Source organism: Coffea eugenioides, chromosome 9, assembly GCF_003713205.1.
Source record: "Coffea eugenioides isolate CCC68of chromosome 9, Ceug_1.0, whole genome shotgun sequence".
NCBI classification, from domain to species: Eukaryota; Viridiplantae; Streptophyta; class Magnoliopsida; order Gentianales; family Rubiaceae; genus Coffea; species Coffea eugenioides.
In genome coordinates, this window is record NC_040043.1 from 4895051 (window position 1) to 4919686 (window position 24636).

The 24636-nt window shown below is 36.4% G+C and overlaps 2 protein-coding genes across 2 annotated transcripts; both read right to left on the minus strand.

Moving 5' to 3' along the window:
- Window positions 1-1520: 1520 nt before the first annotated feature.
- LOC113782039 (ammonium transporter 1 member 2-like) lies at window positions 1521-12546 on the minus strand. Its single transcript, XM_027327950.1, has 11 exons — window positions 12220-12546; window positions 12041-12100; window positions 11893-11940; window positions 10602-10734; window positions 10416-10492; window positions 9863-9961; window positions 9705-9775; window positions 9522-9612; window positions 9337-9443; window positions 2909-3345; window positions 1521-2635 (listed from the first exon to the last, which is right to left on the minus strand). Exons 1-11 carry the CDS (start codon window positions 12445-12447, stop codon window positions 1521-1523), a joined length of 2466 nt encoding a protein of 821 aa, XP_027183751.1. The 5' UTR covers window positions 12448-12546.
- A 452-nt stretch (window positions 12547-12998) lies between these two features.
- Window positions 12999-17976, minus strand: LOC113782991 (exosome complex component CSL4). Its single transcript, XM_027328984.1, has 6 exons — window positions 17694-17976; window positions 16617-16691; window positions 15652-15740; window positions 15087-15171; window positions 14486-14567; window positions 12999-13387 (listed from the first exon to the last, which is right to left on the minus strand). Exons 1-6 carry the CDS (start codon window positions 17862-17864, stop codon window positions 13296-13298), a joined length of 594 nt encoding a protein of 197 aa, XP_027184785.1. The 5' UTR covers window positions 17865-17976; the 3' UTR covers window positions 12999-13295.
- Between the last annotated feature and the right edge of the window lie 6660 nt (window positions 17977-24636).

Here is a 24636-nt window from a genome sequence, read left to right on the forward strand (position 1 = left end):
CTTCCTGTACATACATTTAGTTCAAAATTTTCCATATTTGCATGGATGTCTAGAAACAGATCAATTTTCCCTTATACGTGAGTTTGACAAATGATATCCATGAATTATTGCGTACAGAATCCAAAGTATTGACAGTTTCTACATCAAGGAATTGAGGAGCAAGCAGCCTATGATCCCTGTCCAACAATTTGGACAGGACGAGACAAAGACAAAAATTGTGGTTCCTTCTTTGTTTTGATAACAAGTGGATGGTCATGAATTTCCAAGCGTTTTGCATTGTCAGTAACAGAGCATAATAGAGCATTTGTACAATATGCATGTCATGGAGTTTCCCGAATTATAATGGCCAGTTTATCTGACTGAAGATTAAGAGGTCTGCAGTGGCTGGCAACAATTTTGTTTGATAATTTGCACCTCATCATGGAAAGCCTTATGAGCAATGGATAATTGCAAAACATGCTAAAATAGATTTCTCTGTGTCAAGCTCACATACTATTTGCAGCAAGCCTGTTTTCAAGTTTTAAGCCCCAAAAAAAAAGGTTAAAGGAGCTAGAGAATGAAAGACTTCCTATTGCAGCTCTTTTTTTTCAGTTAAATTCTTCTCTGGTGAGGCACAATGCAATTTTCTCATAAAACTGCCAATTGATCCTTTTGACCAATTCATTGGATCAGTCCATCAGAGCTGTGTGGCAATCAAATTTATCAAAATGGCAGGGCATCAATGGTTCCAGTTTTAACTTCACAAGTAAGTGTTATCCAGCCACTTGAATCATATCAACACAAATTTAGCTGGCCTGTAGTGTGATCAAACGATTGAAAGCTGTAAATTTTGGGGGTTAAGGATCTCGTTCGAAAGTGACGGAAAGGCGGCAATTATTTCAAGAAGGTTACAAGGAAATTCCATGAAGGATTGATAAAAACCACAGTGCAACCACAGGCCATTCTCATTTATTGCCAATGAACAAAATTTATCTCAAGTCTCGAGCTAACAAAATTAAGATGCATTCCATTAGGTTATGCAATAATGCAAATAAAGAAGAGAAAAACATCGCTTGCCCTTTTCGTCCCAAAACTTTCGTCTTACTTTTCATTTTGGAATGTTCTAAAATATTTTTCTTGTTTAGAAAATCAAAACTCTTTCTGGTCTATTTTCTAAATACTGTCTCTACTTTTAATCAAATGCATGTTACATTCAAATTTAAGATGTGAATTTTTAGGGTAAAATTGAAAAGAAAAATCTAAACATCACAATCAAAACACAACTGATAAAAAGTTGGATTCCCAAAATGTGACCAAAATTTTGGGAAGGAGGGAGTAGATTTGATTATTGCACATCTAATCAAACTCCAAATTAATAATGCTTTGCTAGCATGATAGTGATATTACATCAAGTAAGCTCACATTTGACTTTGTAATGTACATAGGCCCAACTTTATACCAAAAACATCGTGCAATTGGCTCCATGGCATGGTTGAAATTCAACTTGATAGCGTATTGGTGGAGGGAGGAGTCACATATGCTCAAACAGTGGATTCTAACATTGTTGAATGTTGATGATTAGGTGTAGGAGTATTTGTATTTGTAGGTTCAATTCTATTCATCTTGAAGGATGCAGGCAAGTTGGAGCCATCATCCTCGTCATGATATACATAAGCAAATCCACCATGTCTTGTTAAATCCATCCCTGCCATTTCATCTTGTGTTGAGATTCTCAACAAGTTCAACTTGTGGAGGCCAAAAAATAATGGACCCATTGTGGCTGAGACCCATCCAATAATCACAAGGATTTGAATGATTTGTGCTGCTAATAGCTTCCCACCACCACCCATGAACAACCCGTATGGTCTATCCGGTTTACCCGGGTACACCTCATTCACAAAATCCTTCGCCGCGAATAAGCCAGTGAACAGTAAACCCCACGCTCCACAACCGCCGTGGAGTTGGGCCGCCTCCAGTGGATCATCATACTTCAACTTTGCTGCTAGTTTGTTCAAACCCATCAGTACCCAAGCTGCTACAAAGCCACATACGATCGCGGCCCATGGTTCAACCACAGAACAACCCGAGGTGATTGCAGCGAAACCGCCTAATAGACCGTTGCAAACATCGATTACATTCCAATGCCCGGCTAGTAACCTTTTGCCAAACAGAGTAGTGAGTGCAGCTGTACTCCCAGCCAATGTGGTTGTGACAGCTGTTCTCCCAACAGCACTCCACTGTCCATAGTAAGAACCCCTGGTCCCATACGATTTTAGAATGGTAAAAAAAGAACCCGGGTTGAATCCATACCACCCAAACCATAACAAGAAAGTACCCAATACTACGAGGGAAGCACTGTGACCACGTAAAGCCACAGAGCGGCCAGACCGGTCGAACCGGCCAATTCTGGGGCCTTCAATTAAGGCTGCCCAAAGACCAGCAATTCCACCGACCATATGCACCACACCCGAACCGGCAAAGTCAATAACTCCTGATCCAAAGAGAAGGTTTCCATCGGCCTTGGCTGCACCGGCCCAACCATCACCAGACCAGAACCAGTGTGACACTATCGGGTAGACAAAGCCAGTCAAGAATGATGAATATATCAAGTATGCAACAAACTGCGTCCTTTCTGCTATGGAGCCACTCGTGATGCCTGCCAAAGAACATAACATATATAGTAACTTATTAATACAGAAATTTTGAAGTATTTTAAGTTTTACTAATTAAGAAACATAATTAAATCAACTACGATATATAACCAATAGAATCTTTCATCAAGCATCGATAAAAAATATTGATACATCAACGAGTTCGTCATGCCACATAAACAAAAGAAGCATTTCAGAAAAGATTAATATATACTATATATTTTTTATACCGTCAGCGTAAAAAAGATTAATCCATATGCAAAAATCAACATATGTACCTGCAGCTGCAATAGCAAAGGCCCATTGATAGAGGAAGAAACTGTAATCCCCAGATTGTGAAGGGAAGGATTTGAGTCCAAAGAAATGGCGGCCGATGAAGCCATTAGAGGGTGAACCGAAGGCGAAGGCGTAGCCAAAGAGGTAGTAGGATAAGCCACCGGCAGCAGCATCAAGAACATTAGTAAGCATGATATTCATGGTGTTTTTGGCACGTACCGAGCCAGCACAAAGCATGGCAAAGCCCAACTGCATGGCAAACACAAGATAAGCCGAGAAAAGTAGATAAGTGTTGTCCACGGCGTAGGTGGTGTCTGAGAGCTTGGATGCTACTGCACCAAATTGCTGGCAGATGTAGGTGGCGGCCGCGGAGGCATTCGGGGTGCTGCCTAGAAGAGGGATGAGTTCAGAGGCTGAGCAATTTAAAGAAGCAGCCATGCTGAAATGAGAAGGAAGTTTAGTTGTTGTAGGGAGAGCTTAGTTTGTCTATGAAGCAAAAATGGCATGGGGAGGTTTGATTTTATAGAGGAAGAATAGTAGAGGCAGGAGTTGAATTTTTTTTTCCCTTATTGTTTGTTTATGGTGTTGAGTTAATGTCCTTGTCTGAACAGGTAAGAAATTGTGTGTATAACTTTAGTCAATATTCCTTCTACAGTACAAATATCTCAGGGTTTATAAGCAAGCGTTTTAAGGAAATTCCTAAGATATAAGGTATCTTGGGATTCATTTTGTGGAATCCAACCATATAACATATGACATAAGAGTGTAAGCTTACTTATTATTGTGCTTTTTACAGCTAATTGCCCAAGTAATTGGACTATACTTACAGTTTTTAAAATTTTTTACTTACAGTTTAAGGGAATATGTGATCTTGTTTTGTCACTTGTATCTTTATTTCTGATAAACACACAGACATGATTGATATATTGTTAGCACAAAAAAATGCACACAGAAAAATACGCATAGCGGAAACTATTTTAAATACGAAGAGGAGGAAAATAAACACATAATAAATACTCAATAACTTTATTAATTCAAAATTCAATAAGAACAGTATTAAATCGTAACCTTGCAATTATGACCTCCCCCTCCAAAAACAATTTTGATGTCGTAAAATGACTTGTCTATGATAGGTTATGTTTATTGCACATTTTACTTGCCATGAACCTCATAAAAAGTATAGCTGATGAAATGAGAGAAAGAGGTGAATCATGAAAAGTCGACTTAATAGTTTTGGCCAAGCTTCGTATGCTGCCATTCCCCTTTTTCTTAAGCTGGTAATGGAAGGCATGGAAGAGCTATCTACCTTTCAAAGGATGTGACATATAAATCATTCTAGAGGGTAATTTTCTTTAGCTCGAAGTCAAGCAAGACAACTTTGATTGACCGATCTTTCTCTGAGTACTAATAGAACATGAACAAAGAAATTGCCGAAAAAGTGAACATGAAATTCCAGTTCAATGTCTGAGTTCATATGTTATATCCACATGATTGGTGGTAAAATGGTTTTTTTTTTTTAAAAAAAAAAATTATTTATTTCCCTTTTTATGAACAAGAAACTAAATAATTAATCCTTTGGTGTTATTGATTGCAAATAATGAAATATCCCTTGAAAGAGAAAAAAAAAAACCATCGTTAATGCCAAAGACTAATGCATTTGCTTGGCAATTCCTTGGCTTTGTTAGATCTCGAATGATACATGTCTTATATGGTTATAATCTGTGAATTTGCATGTCAAGTTGCAGCCAAAGAATCCTGGCCCTGAAGTCAGAAGTTTTAATTAAATGTCACAATCCGATGTGAAAAAAACTTCATTTTTTCACCAACTCCACCATAAATAGTCAAGGAACTATATGGAATTAGATGCAAGATGAATCTGAAATTGATGGAACCCGATTAGCATTATTTTGGAGTATCTTTACCAATACTAATGAGTTGCGTATCACAATTAGCCACATAATTAGCACAAAGATGACGAGACCAAATACTAACTCTCAAATTTTATAAAGGACAAAGAAGAATCCCCAGTCATTTTTTTGTGGGGGGGTGTTGGGGAGAATCCCCAATCTAGTATTTTATAGTCACCAGCAATTTCTATATTCTGTTTTCGATAAAAGGGTAATTAAAAAAAATGCTGTGGAGAAATTGACTGATGGTTTTATAACTAGTGTAAAACTGATTCCCTTGGGCGAAAAGTTCTACTATATATGAAGTTGAAAACAGATGTTCAAAGGAATTTAGAAGAAAAAAAAAAAAGAAACAAAAGAGAGCTCCGAAGGGGAGTAAACTGCCACTAAATTAGTTGTCAGTGAAATTTTCTTGGAAAGCATGGATAAAATTGAATCAAATGGAGGATTTAGAGGGGATTGAACCAGTATCAATTGCTAGTGAAAACTTTTTAGAAAGTCTGAATTAGAATGCAAATCGAGAGAATTGATTCTCCAACTTACACCTAAGGAGGGACTTAAACCCCTTCCCGATGGCCAACTTAGCCTGATTTAGTTGATTATATCATTTAGGTATTGCTACTCAAGCAGTGGTTGACTCGAAATGTGAATCGTTTCTTGAATCGAATTAGAGTATGATTAATTTAGCAATAAAACCATTAATTTTGATTTGACACCCGGCCTAGCCATAGGCCTTTATCTAGGGGTGGCAATGGGGCCGGGTTGGGGCGGAGGACCCCTCCCCCACCCCCCACCCCGTTGTCTATTAATTCCCCCTACCCCCCGCCCCCGGCTTCCCCCGCGGGGACATCCGTGGGGGTTAAAAAATTTTGTTATATAATTTCATTATAATTAAATATTAGTAAATAATTAAGTACTAAAATATCAACACGTCATCAAATTATTATTCATTGTAACTTCACAATTGAAATTCATAAAAATAATTAAATAAAAATTATTTGAATACAATCTAATATGATATAACTAAAATAATCAAGTTTTCACTTTTGATACAAATACAATCACTAAATTATTATTATATATTTTTTTTAGAAAAAGTGTTATTGTATTAAGTGTAATTAGGAATTTAATATAAATATATTAATAAATTTAGTATAAATAATTAATAATTTTTATTAATAGACATGTATAATTAGTAGTATAATTGATAATACCAATTATATTACATATACTAATATACATTAAATGATACATATAACTAATAATATCATTATTATAAATTTATAACTAATTAAATTAAATATTATATATAATTATGTACATATATATATATATCTTTATTATTAAATACTCCCCCGCCCCGCCGCCCCAATAGCCTCTCGCGGACACCCGCCCCAATTGCCATCCTTACCTTTATCCAATTGGGCAAATACCATAGACGACCACCAATTTTCCCAAAAGGGAAACCAAAAGCTCAAAAAGCAGGCTTATACGAGTACATTTCTTGTCAATTAGGACAACAAATTCTCAATCCTTGAAATGAAGTATATATTTACTCTTTAGGCAACACAGAAAAATTGAAACAACCAAAAAATCACTGTCAAGTTGCCCAACTAATCTACATTAAAAACACGAAGTAGCTATTAGAAAATATGTTGGAAAGAACACTAGTTGAGATTCTATGCCTTTGCAATAACCCCCCATGTAGTACCTGTACACTACAGAAGGTCATGTATGCTCATGGACTAATTGCTTGCATCATGCAGCAAACAAGGAAGATACTTCAAGTAATTTGATTAACCCAAAATCGATATTTAAATGACATAAAACCATCTACCATTCAAACTTCAATTCTGTAATCTCTCTGCTTACGTGATTGATGGTTCCTCCTTTAATTGTTTATTTTCCTATTGAGTTTTTAATGCACTCGATTTTTTTGAATTTGTGAGGCTGCGAACTGCCAATGAAATTCATTTCACCAGCATCATTAGCTTGCTACAGCATGAACGAGCCAAAACAACTGTAAAAGTTGACATTTATGAAAAATTGATGCTAAGTCCATTGCACTTGAGGCGGTTAAAAAGTTAAAACCAAAGGGAAGAGTCTAATTCAAATTCTCACTTCTGTTTGGATTGTAAATTATTTGAGATATTTTTACTGTAGCACTTTTTGTGATGTGATGTATGTGAGATAAAAAGGTAATTGGGAATATAAAAAGGTGTGTTGAAAATTGTAATGATGATGTAAGCAAATAAATTTTAGCAAATAATCCTCAATCCAAACAAATTAGGCTCCAGGATTTGATTTGATTAAGATGCTGTAGTTTTGCAATAGTTTGCTTATATATATATGTGTGTGTGTGTGGAAGGGGTTAGTAAAATGTTTAGGTGGATTCGACTTCGTTTACCATACTACGGATTAGGGCATATTTTCGACACTATAAGTCTGTTATAGGAGTTCTTACAGATCGCTCATATATATATATATATATATATATATATATATATATATTACTTTTAAGTATATTTAAATTAAGTTTAGTCATTTGTTTTTGTTTTTGCTTTTTGCTTTTTTAATTGCTAGTCATGCTACAAATTGTTACCAGTTTTTATTATAAACTTGTTGAAAGTTAAAACCTTCTGAACTATATCGAAACAAAGATAAATACTTCATGCAAATTGAAATAATAAATATACAAGTCGTAACAGTTTGGACATGCATTAGTTAGATAACTTGTTACAACCTGATTCATGACTTTGTATGCAGTGGACACACTTTCTGAATCTTTGCGAAATACTTAATAATTTGGATACAGCTGTAAGAATCCGACAGAATATTCATTAACGAAGTCAAAATGTAGAGATCCGGGACATGATAGCTTGTAATGGAAAAGAGAAATGATAAGTGATGTAACCCATGGTTGAATTACCAATAATAGAGTCAATTTGTACATGGTTTCTAAAACAAGGTCAGCAAGCAAAATAGTGCTAACTAATTATGTCTTGGAAAATGATTCATAATGTCTCTTGCATTTTATCAAATGAATTTTTTATTTTTTATTTTTAAAATATTTAATTTACGTCCCTTGCAAATTTAAATTAGCAAAATTTGATCCCAATTTTAGTTTCCGATCACTTTTTAGATTGAAATCATCACATGACCTCGATTTAGTCAATTTTTATATATAAAAAGATCATATCCCACTTTTTTAGTAACAAAAATAAGTATGCATTAGGTTCAATCCCACTTTTTTTTAGAAAAAAAAAAAAGAATATAATTCGGGTCAGATCCTACTTTTTTAGGAGTTAAAATGAATGGGAATCGGGTCATTTGTTTAACTACAAATAGAGTATAACCTTTTTGCCCTTAAAAATTTGACCGTGTACAAGTCATTTAATGGATTCAGGATAAAAAATGATCGAAAACTTGGGTTGGGTTGATATCAAATTTTATCGACTTGATTTTATAAAGGATGTAAAGTTATCATTTTAAAAATAAAGGATGAAAAAATTCATTTGACGAAATGTAAGGGACGTTTTGAACTATTTTTCCTTCTGTTATCTCAACTCTAAATCACGATGAAAACTTAGAGAAATATTTTGAAGCTAAAGATTACTAGATCAGTTGAAGCCAATTTCAGGAAAAAATATATAAATAAATAAAGGGCTAGGTCATGCAATTTGTAAACTCAGAAAGAGCAAATTGAAAATTATGAATATAAAAAGAATGAGATATTAACTGAAAGGTGCAAGATGCAGTCAAATTAATCCAGGGGCCACAAGCAAGTAATTTACACGACCCTTGAAGGGATTAGCAGTCGCTTAAACCAGGCAATTAATAATTTGATTAGTATATGCAATGAGGTAGTATGGTATCTAACCCATGATGGCGATGTTAAGCGAGTCAGATCTACTCCATGTTACTAACTAAATGCTCTGAATCCAGAACAGCAACCAGTTTTGTCTGAATAGAACTTGGAATCAGCAGAATGGTCATGGAATCTCACTGGATGATGCAGAAGAATCCAAGGAAAAAAAACACAGAAAAAAGTCAAATGAGCTTAATTATGTGGCGTCCGTCGCCGCTGCACCATCTGTTTTTCTGTGTCTGTTGTCACTATGATGGCGACAAGAAACCGTAGCAGGTGAACAATCCATCACCAGTTTCAGTAAGCAAAAATGTTTCTCTATGCTATCAATTCTGTCAAAAGTCTAAAGCTAAAAGCATTGAAAGGGAAAACAATTCTAATATACATTGTTCCCATGTCAAGTAAAGCATGCTTCGAGTTGAAAGTTCATCAGATGTCACAGCTTTGACATTCAGAGCAATTACACGTTCTCAGAGACCAATGACAAAGAGGTAAACTCAAGAAAATGACCAGAAATGGAAACCAAAAATGTAGAGCAATATATTACTCGATTAAGGACTATGAGCATCAGCTTTTAGCCCAGATAAAATGATCGTTGATCCAATCCATTAGTATCAGAACCATCATGACCATCATTAGATCCTAATAATATCACTTTTCTTTTGAACCAAGTTGTACTCCAAGCAAGAGAAGTCCCACAGATGTAAAACCGGACAAGAGCGTAGACGAATAACACAGTGCAAGTAGCGCTCCTCGCAATGACTGCAACGAGATTTACTGTTATAGAGTATGCAGAAGGAACCACATAACTTGCAATCAAGCAATATAACTATCAAGCACCTTTGCAAGCAACAAAGCATTGTCATTTGCATATTGCAATGAGCTCTCTGGTATTCTTTCGATGCCTTGACTTAATCCCCATGACAGAGTGCTGTATTTCAAACATGAAACAGTGAACATGACTCTCTAGGCTTCTTTTACAGTAACGAAGTAGAATATACATAATTAAAGGGAAAAACTTACCTGAAAAGCAAGCCTATAACAGCCCCAATGTAGGCTTTATCTGGAGTCAGTTCAACCTGAAGCTCTCCAAACTGTGCCAAGATGACTTGTTGCATTAGCAAATTTCTCCTGATATAGTTATGTAAAATCTTCACTTCCTATAACTGCAAGACACAAACCTTCAGAGTCCTAGTTTCCTGCTTTGGTTCTGCACTAGTCACTGTAGATACTGCTCTTGCAGATAAAAACTTCCCCGTCCTAATCATAACTTTGGCAATCTATACTGATTGAGCATCCATTCATACGTTAAAAATGAAAAAGATCAAATGAAAATGCACGTATGGTGAATCTCATGGTGTTTACGTGGTGAGTAGACTACATAAAAGACCTTTGCTTGAGCAACGAAGGTCACCATTGATCTGGACAAAAAATTTGAAGAAGCAAGGAAAAATAATGCCAGTCTCCTTTTAAGAGGAGAAGGTAAATTTCTGGGTTAGATGCCAACAAGGCTGTTTGTTGACATGAAAATGCAAAAGCTGATATGATTGAACATCAAGGACTAGTATACTAAACAATTAAGGCTTGTTGAACAGCAGCTCAAGTACATAAGTTCGCATGCTTTTTCATTCACAAACTTGACAAAATCTTACTATAACCACATAGACATGCCTTCACTTGCACAGTCAAAGTTCTAGTTCCGTAGGTCCACAAAAGACACAAAAGTGAAAATACCATTTCTGGCTCGCCTTGACCATATTTCCCCATGGACTGGAACCTTCTTCCAGCAGATATTAGGCGCTTACCAAGTGCTAGCTAGCAATAAACACAAATATCAGTAGAGAGAAGCTCAAGCATTCACTTAGAGATTGGAGATACAACAACATACAAAACACCCTATTCATAAGCCTCTTTTCTTGCCTGATTTATTCCCATCTGTCAATGAGTCCACCATCACGGGTAACTTGCTTACTAAAGCTGCAGAAGTCGATGCCTCTGCCAGTTCCCATGCTCGACTTATATTTAACAATATTTCTCCAAGATCTTCACCACACTGCCAGTAAAATTCAAATGCTTAAGTTCCAAAGGGCCCTTTAATTGGATAACAATATTTTCCAATCACCATAAGATATGAACGGATCAGTGAGCAATTAGAACCACTTATGTCATGTTCAAACAGCAAAGAAATTCACCAAGATCACAAAAACCTTTTCTTGGCAAAGCAAGCTCCATCAAGCTTCCAGGCAGTAAGATTAACATGCAGAAAGTGCTGAAATAAGCAAAGACAGCATCAAGGTAGCATGGCCAGAAAAAAAATCCCTCAAGTTATTGGCTTCATTTATCATTGCAGATGATAGAAATGTCTAGGGCAAATGTATATCATAATTGGTCTGCAGGTTTTTAAATCAATAATAGGTTGACTTTCTTGTATCAGAGGAGATATAACCAATTACATCACATACAAAGCAGATAAGAATCCATGCTGGATGGCTTCTATTCACTAGCCAGTATACTAACTCTGGACAAATGATTAGCATCCCATGGACCCATCTAAAAGCCAACATTTTTGAAAACGTAAAAGGGTGGACAAACAAAGAACTCTGCAGCACCAAGTTATACAACTTATTTTCGACTAATTAGAGCAAAAGGCTTCAAAGAGACGAGTCTTTAACAAAACAGACTTAACCTTTGCACCTATATTCTTATGAACGGGCATTCTAAATTGGATGGACACCAAAATTTTGAAAAAGATAAGCAAAAGCACGGTATTAGTAAGTAACATCACAATGAACTTCAATTACAAGATGATGCTTCACTACTGAGATACAGACACAAATATGAAGTATTACCTTCTTTATCTTATTCAGAGTTAAGATGAAATGCTATAACTTCAAGCCCGAATGCAGGGTTCTTTTACAAAAACATTGATGTTCTTATTCTAAATTTAAGAAATACTGATGCTTTTGTTGAGCACAAATGCAGGTTTTTTTTTTTAAACTTTATCTGCTTATCTATTTATTTATGAAAACCATACAAAACTATCAATATTCTTTAAATATAGAATTAAATATCAATATTATTGCAAAGACCCACAAATGAGTACCTTTGGGTACCGATATCCAAACAATCGTTTTGAAGCATCTAACAGCAGAAATTGAGCACTTTCCGATGCAGTTGCAGAAGTTAATCAAGGAAATGATGAAAAAATTACCTCATCTTTAACTGGTCCATTTGAAAGATCAAAAGCTGCATCATTCAACTGTAAGCGGAGCAATTTATCCCAATCAATCATGACCCTTCAAAATGATTGCATGTTTACCGTCTCCATACTAACATGTTTTTAACATGATACCACTTACATCTAGACGAAGATCACGAGGGAGCTTAGAAAAGTAATCTGCTGGAAGAACAAAAGTCTCCTGCCAATTAAAACAGCCAAAAGAACAAAATGCGACCCCGAACGAAAAACTTATTAGCAAAAATAAACAAAAATGCAGGGCACATTGAAAATACGAGAAAAGAGATGTAAAATGCTTACAGCAAGTTCTTGAAGAAGGGATTTTGGGTCCGGGTCAAGGGATTTGGGAGAGCCTGATTCTGTAATGGCAAAAGGGATTTTAGTGGGTAGCTTTCTTCTGAAGAAAGGTCTGGAATGAGGGCGGGACGCAATAGGTTGTGGGGTTCCGAGAAAGAAAACGTTTTGGGCGGAAGGGAAATTGGAAGGAGGTTTGATGAGGAGCAGCAGATGTGATAAGGATGAAGCCATTGTCCTGTCGTAGACTGGGAATTGCTGCTTTGCCACGCAAATTTTGGCAGCTTAACTAGTTTCAGTTCGTTGTGAGTGAAATTACAGAAATCGTTCTGGGGTCCATTTGGATAAGGCTTTTGGACAGTGTTGTGTGCTTTAAGGGAAAAGATCAATAGAGTTCGTTTATCCTAGAAAATAGAAATGTACCCGTCTGATATTTTTACTGGTTAAATTCTAAAAGAGAACTTCTCCAACTACTTTTATAGCTTGTTGTCGTACACACACACACACACACTTGCTAATACAGCTTATGTCTTTGTTTTGGTAAGAAAATGTTTGGTCAGCTCTTCCAAAATCATAGGTCGTTCGTGAAGGTTTTTATAAATCGTTCACCAACACAGTTTTTACATTGGCAGAAAAATTCAAACATATAATTATTTACAAGAAAATGATCGTTCTTACCAATTGAGTCAACTTGTTTTGACATTTACTCGTAAATTGTCACGCTTGACACTTTGCAGAAAATTTTATCAAAAACACTTCAAAAACCATTCTCCATATTCAAAAAATAGTAAATACACCAAACCAGAGGCATATCATAGATGCTCAAGGGCAAATTATTCAAAAACAGTAATATCTCCAGTTGGGCACCTAAAACAACTGGCGCACCAAAAGAACGTGAACAATTAACTTTTTGATACTACTAAGCATACAAGAAATGGATATAGTCAACATAGAAACCGGGACTAGTACGAGGCAAAAATTACAGGTGAAAAGCCACAGCACAGAAATCGGAGGATGTCCTCCATCTTCAACAATAGAAGGGCATTGAAGCTGGTGTGCAGAGATTTTGCCACTGTTCAATGTTATGCTCCAACCTTCGCGACTTTTCTCTGCTCAATTTGACCAGTCAATGGGCACTGCATCTCCGTCCAACTAATTGGAACCATTTCCCCACCTGTAAGTTTAAACTAGCTATCAGAAGTCATGTAAACCTCCTGAGTGCATCCAGTGATGAAATCACAAGTAAAAATTAGAGCATTACTAGGGTACCAAGTAACAATTGACATGAAAACACATTTGAGGTCAATAACAGTTTGAAATGGCCCAAAGTTTGCCATCAGGTCATTGTTTAAAAGGTTATCAGGTAAATAAAGAACATGTCATATGTGTAGTAGTTCCAGGCTGCAAGGCTGTAAGGTTCCGGCAAACTTTCTTAACTGCTGTGCTCTATGCTTTCTTTCATTGGGTCTGCAAGGTTGTAATGTGCATATGAGCCCGAAAAAGTAAAAAATGGGAAGACTTCAAACACCAAACAGCACATTATAGATGTAAAGCCTACATTTTGTCTTCCAATTTTTTTATAGTATGAGGTCCATTGCAGACTAAAACAACACCAAAACATGGAAAGAACAGCTAAGTATACGTGCCTCTAAAAGAATAATAACTGGCAAACATTTCAACCAAAGTCATATATGCTAGAGTCTAGGCTTGGAAATGTATTGTATTCTACAATAAGGGGAAAAAAGATCCAAAATCAGATAAAAGATGTTACTACAAAATTCAAAAACAAGAATGTAAAGGACAAACAATATCATTCAACTAATAACCATTAACTGAACATCTAATAGTACATTTAATGGAAAGCATTTTACCAAGTCGCACTCAAAATGACTTGTCTTTCCTACGTGTGTGTATGAAAATTTGGACTTCTGTTGGCTCTTAGATGCTTGAATATTTAATGTTTTATTATAACTCCTTATGAAACTATCAAACAAGTGTTTATTTTCTCACACTTACAAATTTTTGTTCTTCCAGTTCCTCACTGTCCAAACAACACCTTCATTCCCTCTTCTACCATCACAAAAATGCATTTTGAGATTGCAATTACATGAGTTATCAAAAATATTCAACAAGCACAGAGCAGAATCACATGCTGACACTATGAGTATATAGACAAAACTATGTAATTCAAACAGCAACAAGTGTAAGATATATGGATCATCAAGGTAACTATCCCATAAGAAAACAGACGAAATGATTCAGGAATCTCTACCTGCTGAACTTTCAGCAGATACAACACCAAGTTCATTTTTGGCAGTAGATAAATAATATGCCCGTGCATCCCCTAGGGACAGCTGATGAAAGAGGTTAAAGAAACTAAAATCTGTAAATGTGATTAAACTGATGCATACAGAACAACCATGTTCCACTAACCAACAAAAGGCACATAAATTTAAACACAAAAGATTCAAAAAAAAATTCTCTAGAAAGCCAAGTAATATTCCACCATTTTGCTAGACCAGGGAGCAGCTATGGTTTAAATAACTTTTTTGCTTTCATAAAAAACCTCTTTTTTTTTTTTAATTTAAGTACTAAACACTGCAACATACCTATGCTGATCATATAAATGTGAGAAAATCATCCAGTTGGATACACTTTGCCTTGCAATAAATTAACCAATTTCAAGTGCTTGAGACGTGTCATCCAGTTTGGTATGATAAAATAAGCCAACACTGAAAGAGATTCAAGATAAGCATCACGTGTCCAGGCCTATCCTACCAGTACTGCTTTGCTATGTGAAAAACTTCAGCCAAGACAATAAATCTAGGAAGAATAAATGTTAAGAAAATGAAATTTAGAGACATGAAGGATACAACCAGCGCTCTAACAATGTCACCCGGGTGGAAAGAAGCATGCATTTCAACCTTGTCAATCTCAGTTGCTCTTACATCTTGCTGCCTATTCAACAAAATTAGTGTCAAGGTGCGTAATTAGAAGTTCTATGGTACTTCAATTCCCATGAACTGAAGAAACATCAATATGAGCAGATATCATTATAAAACTTAACGGGATACAGAAATGCAAGAGTAACACCTAATTTGTAACATCTCTAAGTATGACTCCAAGTATCATATATCTTATTGTACAGAACCAAAAGATATTGTTCCGGATTAAGAATACAAGCATAGTTCACAAAGACATATGAATAAGCAATTAAAAAGAGGAAATCCATTGACATGAGCCTACCATAAAAATTTATCTAGCCAATGATTCACACACACATACACACAGAGAGAGAGAGAGAGAGAGAGAGCAACACAGAGAGATTAATTGTTAGCTTAAGTGCTGACTGGACGAAATCACTAGAGATAAGATGGGGTAGGGATGGTTGGGTAGCATCCATCCCTTAACTGATGATGCCTTACCAAAATCCCTTACCTGATGATGCCTGTGAATTTTTCTCTTACGGACTTGGGACCAACACACATGATATCTGCTGAAGCCATTCTAGCCATCACTTTTGTTATCTATAGAAAAAACAACAGAAACATAGAAAGGGTTACCTAGAAAACCGTGGTTCTTTCTATACCAGAGATAAACATAAACCAGACATGATGATACAAGAGACATTAGACACCATAAAGGATTAGGGCAAATTACAGACACTGGTCGATGACTTGATTCTGTCAGTTTCTTGCTGTTTATGATAACTGTAATGCACTTTAGATTGATTTTGAGCAATTAGTTATAGTTTCATTTTATTAGGAATTTAGTGATTGAAAAGCAATTTTTCACCTTCAGAGAGTACTGAAATAGGTCAATGTGTCCCAAGTAGGAAGTCTTTTGTCCAAGCCAGACTACGTCATTAAAATTAGGGTTTTTGTAGTGCTGGGTCAAACTCTAAGAAGTGCTTTGATAAAATTTGGCTTGCTGGTTCCTTAGCTTCTAGTTCCTTAGTTGTTACTATTCCTTAAGAAGTCTTACATATGTGGGCATCTATGTACGTCAGTAGAAACTAGTATATGAGGTGATGAAATGTATAATAATAATACGGTGGCTTAATGATGTTAATTCAGCTTTCTTTGGAAGCTCCAAACAACTTTACCTTGGGATGGAAAATTCGGCTGGATTTATAGAAATTCCTACTCTTCCTCTTCCTTTTTTGCTTTCTTCTAAAATCCCATTGCTGGCTGCTCGCTTCTATCATTATATCGTTAACAATATCTATAACTAACCATCCCGAAATCCTTTCTTATCCACAATTGCTGCTTCAAGCTACATCACAAGTCCTACTGATTAAAACATACTAATTCTCTAGGGGCACTTATAAATATCATAACTAGATATAGCATGAGCATCAGCCAGAAACAAAATAAAAGAAAAGTATGAGACCAAAACCTTACCCTAGCAATGACAACAGACCCAGGCTCAGGAACAGCACCATGGGCTTTGTGGCCAGTAACTTCCACAGTTGGTCTCTGGTAATGATCCACAAAAAAAAAAGAAAAAGCTGCAATTAAACCTTGCATTCCATGTACAACCACAATAAGGCATTCTTAGAGGTATAGAGGACGGAGAAAAAGTATATCCATGAGCAGAAAATATTAACCAAATCCAGAACTTTACAATATTATCCTATTTCCAATCCTGAATCCTGGTTACTTAAAATCAAAATCGCACCAGACACTTTGAAGTAATATAGTAAACAAAGAACAGGATTACGAGATTCTCAATCTTTTGTCATTGGATTGATTTTGACAAACAAAAGCCAGGAAAACAAGAGGAAGAACAAGCCATTCAAAGATCAATGATTGTTTGTGTTCCAAAATGGGGCAAAATCTGGATCAAGAAAAACAATAAAAAGGTTTCTTTAATACCAAAAGAACCAACATTATCTTCTCTGAATTCCAAAAACAAAATTGAATCTTTCCCGTCTTCATTTTATTAATCTGAAAACTTCTTCCTTTCCCTCTGAGACCATCAGCTTATCCTCCCTCCCGAATTTCCTCAAACCAAACAAAGGCTCCATTGTTGCCATATAACTCGTTAATCACCTCTTCAGTCGGAACGTTCAAACATCACCATTCGTTAAGCTATTCAACTTTATCCAAACAACATGGTAGAGATACATTAACGCTGTATTAGGTTCTCTGTCAGAACTGCAATTACAAATTTTAACCATTTTTTCCTATTCAAGTTAAGCTAGATTTCCACATAATACAAATACCAAACACAGCCCTTCATAATTTGCAGCACAGAAAAGCTCCAGACCCACAAAACCATTTAAATCAACAACTCAAGACTTTGTTTGCAGCTCACTAAGACATGTAATAATAATTAAAAAACAAAGAAGAAAAAGAAGAAGTAGAAGAAGGCTGCATGCTCTTAAGCAGAAATTAAAGTGTCTAAAATATTCCAGTTCTAAACATCAAGGTTCAACCGCTACAGAATATTATTTTTAACATTTAAAAAATATATACCTGGTCAGTGGCGTCAATAGGAGCAGGGATGATAGAGCGAAATCCAGTGAGGGAGGCGTAAATGGTTTTATCATTGGCTGAGAAATAGGCACCTTTCCCTGCTTTTAACTCTGACGCCGTCCCCAACACTTCCCCGGGCGTTACCAACTCTTTCTTCTCGTCCTCCTTCATCTCCGTTGTCCCAATTACCACGAACTTCTTGGTTTCAGGGTTTTATCACTACGGCCTGTTTAATTTTCCGTCCGGTTCAGTGGGGTTTAAGGCGAGGTTTTTAAACGTTGTGGTAAAAAGTAAAATAATATCTGAGACAATTGTGTCTTGTTCCGCTCAAGTTTGATTAATTAACTTGCATCCCTTTTAGAATTCGGATGCAAATTGCAGCCAATTTGGCTACACGAAATGACCGTACTAACCTTCTTTCAAGTTATGTACCAAAAAAAAGGTTTAATTACAGATTCCCCGACATATTTAGGAATTGGCATCAATTTAACCCATTGTAACAACAGCTAATAGCTAGTAGTGTATTTAGAAACGTACTTATTGACTATGTAATAAGAAGAGCCTCTCTCTCTATTTGAGAGCCCTTCTCTCTAGTTTTAGAGAACCTCTTCTTGGTGTAGAAATTTTTAGCAAGTTCAAAATTTCAAACCCCAAATTTCAAATCCCCAACACTATACTATCTTGGCCCCAACCCAGATTTCATCGCAAAATTTCAGAATCGATACTAGTTAGAACCAGAGATCAAGACTAGTAATTGGTGGAGTAAATGCTAGAACAAAACATGATCCATTTAACAAATTTGTGGAGCACTAACTTTCTCTGTCGGAACTGTGGCTTCTTTAATTCTCTCACGTTTAGTCTTTTGTTTCGTCTTTTTGAGCCGGTCGACTCCACCAACCTATTTTTAAACTTTCACTTCTCTAATATCTTTGCTATTTACTTTTGGATTCACTGGTAATATTGTTTGCTTGTCTGTCTGCCTCTTTAGCAGGTTTAACCAGCTGAGTAGTTCATTGTCCAAGAAATAGTGCTTGTCATCACTCTAATACATTCTCCAAGATGGAAGAATCCCTAGCAAGAGCCTTTCAAAAGTTTGAGCTATCGGAAAAGGATATAGAGGGTGTGGATCTGGGTGGGGATGACACTGATGAATGCATACAAGGGTGCCATGACAGCCTGGTTGGAAAACTCGTTGGGGGAAAAAGTTGCTCATTTCACAGGGGTCTAAAACTTCACCAACCATGTATGGGGATACCCCAGGAAGATGAAAATAATAGAGTTAGGCCCAAATTTGTTCCAGTTTCATCTGGAAGATGAAGAAGATAAAAAAAAAAGAAAAAGATCCTGTCAGGTAGGCCATGGATAATGGATAATCAAGTACTCATAGTAAAGGAATGGGAAGTGGGTTGCAAAAGGGACAGAACATTTTTTCAACATGCGTTTCTCTGCGTACAATGATGGAATCTCCCTATCCATTGGATGAGCAAAGCAGTTGGCTTTAAATTAGGGGAGATCTTCAATTCTGTAAGAGAGGTGATAATTCCAACAACTGAAAAGAAAGAGGGAAGGCACATGAAAATAATGGTTGAAATAGATGTGACTCAACCACTGATCAAAGGGACTAAAATAAAAAGTAAAGATCAGGTAGTATGGGTTGAGTTTAGGTATGAACGTTGTTCGGACTTTTGCTACAACTGCGAGGTCATAGGACATAGTAACAGGTTATGTAATGTGGCAGGAAGAGAAGGATTGATGTAGCAAGAGGAGCAATGTGGTGCATGGATGAGAGTAGGGAACATCATGGTATCACCATTAAAAGGAAGGGTGGAATCAGTAAAAGAGATAGAAAGCAAGAAAATGGAGAAAGATGACAGATGCAATCACTTAATAGTTGGGTTTAGAATGAAGGACAACAAGATAAAAGCTGATAGAAGGAACCATATAGAGATGGAGAAAAAGGAAGCGAAAGACCAAGAACACATGAGAAGAAACGTGTACGAGAATAGATGGTTGAATTCTTACAGGACCAGAAAGACCAGAAAAAAGAGAGCCAGAAGGAGGAAACAAAGAATATGCCCACTAACGAAGAGAAGAAAAAGGAAACAAACAAGGCAATTGAGGAACCCAAAGAAGGGAGCACTATGAACCAAGTAATAGTGCAGGAATCTATGGAGGTGGAGAACAATGGATGTCAAATAGGAAAACATATGATAATGGTAGAAGAAAGGGAAGGGCTAGAGGAGATGAAGATGAAGCAGGAAGTAACACTTGCTAGTGACAACATCAAGAAGAAAGAAAGGAGACAATTCAAAAGAAGAGTGATGCAAAACAGAACCCCACTACAAGTGAGTACAAACATGGACTTGTTAGGGGAACTGGGAGGAAAAAGGAAAGTAGAGGCCCTACAACAAGAAACACAACCAATGGAGAAAGATGCAGCAGATATCCCAAAGGTGAAAGCGATGAAAATAGAAATAAACAGTGCAATGTCAACTGGGGAATTGGAGGCTAACCCTTTTATGTCTCCAAGGTGTAAATGAAGGCTGCGGCGTAAAATTGTCGAGGTGTCGGAGGCCCCTTGACAATTTTTCAACTGAATGAAGTATAACTTCCACTCTCCTAATGTAGTGTTTTTGTGTGAAACAAAAAATCAGGAAAATTACATGAGACAAGTGCAGAAGAAAATCAGGTTTGAGAATGGATATTTTGTTAACTCAATAGGTAGAGCAGGGGGACTAGTATTATTTTGGAACAATGATGTCTCCATTGACCAAGTGAGCAATACTGACTGGTATATAGTTGCATGTATCGAAGACAAGGAAACAAAAAACCATTGATGGTTTGTGTGTTTTTATGCAAGTGCTGATAGTAATACCAGGAAGGAACAGTGGAAACATATAGAAGACAGGAAAAAGGATTGGAAAGAAGCTTGGATAGTGGTGGGGGACTTCAATGATATAAAATCGAATGGGGAGAAATAACGAGGGAGAGAGAGGGCTGAAGGTAGTTTTAGGGACTTTAATAGTTTCATAAGAGGTAATGACCTAATTGATATAGGTTACCAAGGGGTACCATGGACGTGGAATAACTGCTGGGAGGGGGATGTGGAAGTGAAAGAGAGATTGGATAGATACCCATGCAGTGTTGAATGGATGCAAAAGTTTGAAAAAGCATTGTGTACACATGTTGATAATGAAGCATCTGACCATTTCATCCTGATTATGGACACTAATCCAGAGAGAAACAGGAGAAAAAAGAGGTTTTATTTTGACCAAAAATGGACTAAGAATTCAGAATCGAGGGAGGTGATCCAAGGGGCATGGAGTAAGGCTCTCACAGGCTCCAGAATGTACAAAGTGACCAGGAAAATAAAGGAATGTAGGGTTGCTATCTTGGAATGGAATAAAAGGATGCAAGGAAACTCCAAAAATAAGGATAAATGAGCCAAAAGAGAAACTCAATGAAGTGAGAGATGGAAATGATATGGGCAAGAGTGGTCGAATTGTAGAGATAAAAACCCAACTAAGCAAAGCATACAAGGAGGAAGAACTATATTGAATCCAAAAATCAAGAAACAGATGGCTAAAAGAAAGTGACAGAAATACAGCTTTTTTCCACACAAGTGTGATGACAAAGAGGAAAAGAAACACAATCAGCATTTTATAGAAAAATGATGGGACTTGGTGTAAGAATGAGAAGGAGATTGAAGAGGAACTAAGTGAGAACTACAATAATTTTTTCACCACTACTAATCCTGATAACTTTGAGGACATATTAGCAGAGATTCCAAGCACTATTTCTGGCCAGATGAACGAGCAGCTGATTAAGCCTGTGGAAGAAAAGAAATTAGACAAGCCTTGTTTTCAATGTATCTAAAAAAAGCCCCATGGACTGATGGTATGTCTCCACTTTTCTTCCAACATTATTGGCATATCATAAAAGAGGATTTGGTGTCTGCTATAAATAGTTTCTTTCTTACTGGTTACCTGCTCAAAGTAGGGAATGAAACCATCATCTCTTTGATTCCAAAAACTGAAGTACCTATGTTTATTGTGAATTATAATCCTATCAGCTTATGTAATGTTCTATATAAGATCACCTCGAAAATCATTGCAAACCGACTGAAAATGATGCTATAGCACTATATAAGTTGTTCACAGTTTGCTTTCATTCTAGGTAGACAAATTCTTGATAATGTTATGATAGCTCATGAAATAGTTCATTTTTTGAAAAATAAGAGAAAAGGAAAAACTCGTTTCATGGCTATTAATCTTGACATGTCCAAAGCTTACGATAGAGTAGAATGAAAATTTTTGGGGAGACTTATGATGAAAATGGGGTTCTGGCTAATATTTGTCAAATGGATCATGGTTTGTTTGTCCTCTGTGTCTTACTCCTTCAATTTAAATGGCTAAAAGTAGGGCATATTAAACCAAGTAGAGGCATTAGACAAGGGAACTATTTATCGCTCTACCTGTTCATTATCTGCCCTGAAAGGTTATCCAATCTACTTAATAAAAACTGTGGCAGGAAATGAGCTAATAGGAATCAAAATTTGTAGGGATAGTCCTGCTATTTCTCATATATTTTTTGCAGATGATTCCTTACTGTGCTACAAAGGAAACAAACATGAGGCATTGAAAATGAAAAGCATCCTAGCAAAATATGGCAAAGCTTCTGGACAGGTAGTGAACTTTGACAAGTCAGCAATCTTCTATAGCAAAAACACCACTGAGCAGATAAAACAAGAGGCAAGGGAGGGACTGGACAACATAAGAGAGGCGATAAATGGGATATATTTGGGTTTACCAATAGCCATTGGAAGATCTAAGACATAAGTGTTTGGATTTGTAAAGAGCAAAATCAGCCACAAGCTCCAAGAGTGGAAACAAAGGCTACTGAGTCAAGAAGAAAAGGAAGTACTGATCAAGTCAGTCATAATGGCCATGCCAACATATGTAATGACATGTTTTTAGACTCCCCAAAGGGTTGTGCAGAGAAATCACAGCAATAATTGCTAGATTTTGGTGGGGTAAGGAAAAGAAAGAGACTTGTGTTCACTGAGAAAGTTGGAAGAAAATTTTAGAAGTTAAAGGAAGAGAGGGAATAGGCTTCAGAGACCTAAAAGCCTTCAATACTGCCTTGCTTGCAAAGCAAATTTGGAGATTCTTAATTGTCCCAAATTTCCTAGTAAGTAAGGTAATGAAGGCAAAATACATGAAGGATCCAAACTGAATGGAAAAAAATCCAAACTCAGCATCATGGAGTTGGAAGAGTATACACAGTGCCAAAACATTACTGTTTGTTGGGTTATGGAAAAGAATAGGAGATGAAAATACTGTAAGCATATGGAAGGATAAATGGATAATTGAATCAGAACAAGGTAAAGTGACCTCTGAAAAACCTGATGATTGCCAATTAGAATGGGTAAGTGAGATGATAGAAGAGGGGAAATGAAAAAAAGAGCCATTACAGAAATGGTTCTACAACAAAGATGTTGAACTGATCGAATGCATCCCCACTAGCATAGAAGCAAAAAGGACAGAATTTTTTGGAGATTCTCCAAAATTGGAACATATACTGTGAAGATTGGTTATGCATTAGCAAGATAGGAGGATGTCTAGCACTATAACAGAAGAGTAAGCAATGCTGAAACTAGTTGGGAGATAAGAAAACATAGTGTGTGGAAGAAATTGTGGCAACTAAAAGTTAAAGCCAAGCTAAAACACTTTATGTGGAAATGCCTACCAATAAATGAGATTATTCTCAAAAGGTTTGGGAAAAGAGAGGAAAGATGTGACTGCTGTGGGAAAAATATGGAAACCATAGAGCATTTGCTCTTCTTTTGTACAAATATAGTAATAGTATGGAAAATGGCTCCAGTAAGATGGGATGGACTGAAAGATAAACAACACAATTTGTGGCTCTGGTGGGAGATGGCTACTCAATCAATCTCAAAGGAACAAGGGCAAGATAGAGTAAACCTCACCATTAACATCTTCTGGCAAATCTGGAAAGCAAGAAACAAAAAAGTGTTTGAAAATTTCAGTCCGGATCCATATAGAACAGTTCAGAAGGCGCAAGGTGACTGGATCGAGTATGAATAGGCAAGGGAAGCAGAACAAGATAACATTGCACTTCACATCAACAGTGAGCCTCAAATCAGGAAAGAAACACCAAAGGAAGATGTGATATGCATGTATATGGACGCTGCAAACTCAGCAAAAATGATCAGGATTGGCCAAGAAATAATAGCAAAAAACTAGAAAGGAACGATTGTGAGAGCAAAAGGGATTGTCAACCAGTGAAAAGGAACAGTAAGCAAGGAAGAAGCTCTTGCAGTATGAAACGCAATGTTGATGGCTAAACATGCAGGATAGGCTAAAATAATAGTCCATACAGACTGCAAATCAGTAGATCATCAGATAAACAGGTGCAATAACTATGACTACAACATTGCAACTATCTTGGAATATGTGCAGGAACTCAAAACAGGCTTTGAAAGTTGTACTTTTGTATTTATACCTAGATTAGTAATGGAAATCAGCTATTCACTAGCTCAGTTTGCTGTTAAGTTAGTGCATGATGTCGAATGGGAACAAGATTTTCCAAGATGGCTGATAGATTTGGCACAGAAAGAAATGAGAGCAGTGGCTCTTTTTTGTAATTAATCCGTGTACTATCAAGTGTTTATATAAATCTGTTAACGTTTGTTGGAAAAAAAATAGCTAGTGTATTTAGGCAACCAAATTGTGATTATATTTATGCCTTATTGGAGGAATTTTTCATTTCAATTTCTTTTTTCTTTTTCATTATCATGTTTAGCTTTTTTTTTTTACTCCTTCTCCATCCCTAATGTGGCATACAAATTTTATTATACACACAAAATTTTCAAAATAATTTGCTAAGGAGTTTCTTTTCACCTTTACATAAATTCTACATA

Bases quoted from the DNA above. Each gene is read 5' to 3' on its own strand.
- LOC113782039 (XM_027327950.1), bottom strand. From the start codon at position 12,447: ATGGCTTCATCCTTATCACATCTGCTGCTCCTCATCAAACCTCCTTCC. The intron at 9,613-9,704 runs GTAAGTTTTTCC...TTTGAAATACAG, and splicing joins GTTATAGGCTTGCTTTTCAG to CACTCTGTCATGGGGATTAA. The intron at 3,346-9,336 runs GTGATATTATTA...TTCTCATTTCAG, and splicing joins CAACTTGGTTCAAAAGAAAA to CATGGCTGCTTCTTTAAATT.
- LOC113782991 (XM_027328984.1), bottom strand. From the start codon at position 17,864: ATGAAGGAGGACGAGAAGAAAGAGTTGGTAACGCCCGGGGAAGTGTTG. The intron at 15,172-15,651 runs GTAAGGGATTTT...TTTGTTGAATAG, and splicing joins AAATTCACAGGCATCATCAG to GCAGCAAGATGTAAGAGCAA. The intron at 13,388-14,485 runs GTAGAGATTCCT...TTAAACTTACAG, and splicing joins ATCTGCTGAAAGTTCAGCAG to GTGGGGAAATGGTTCCAATT.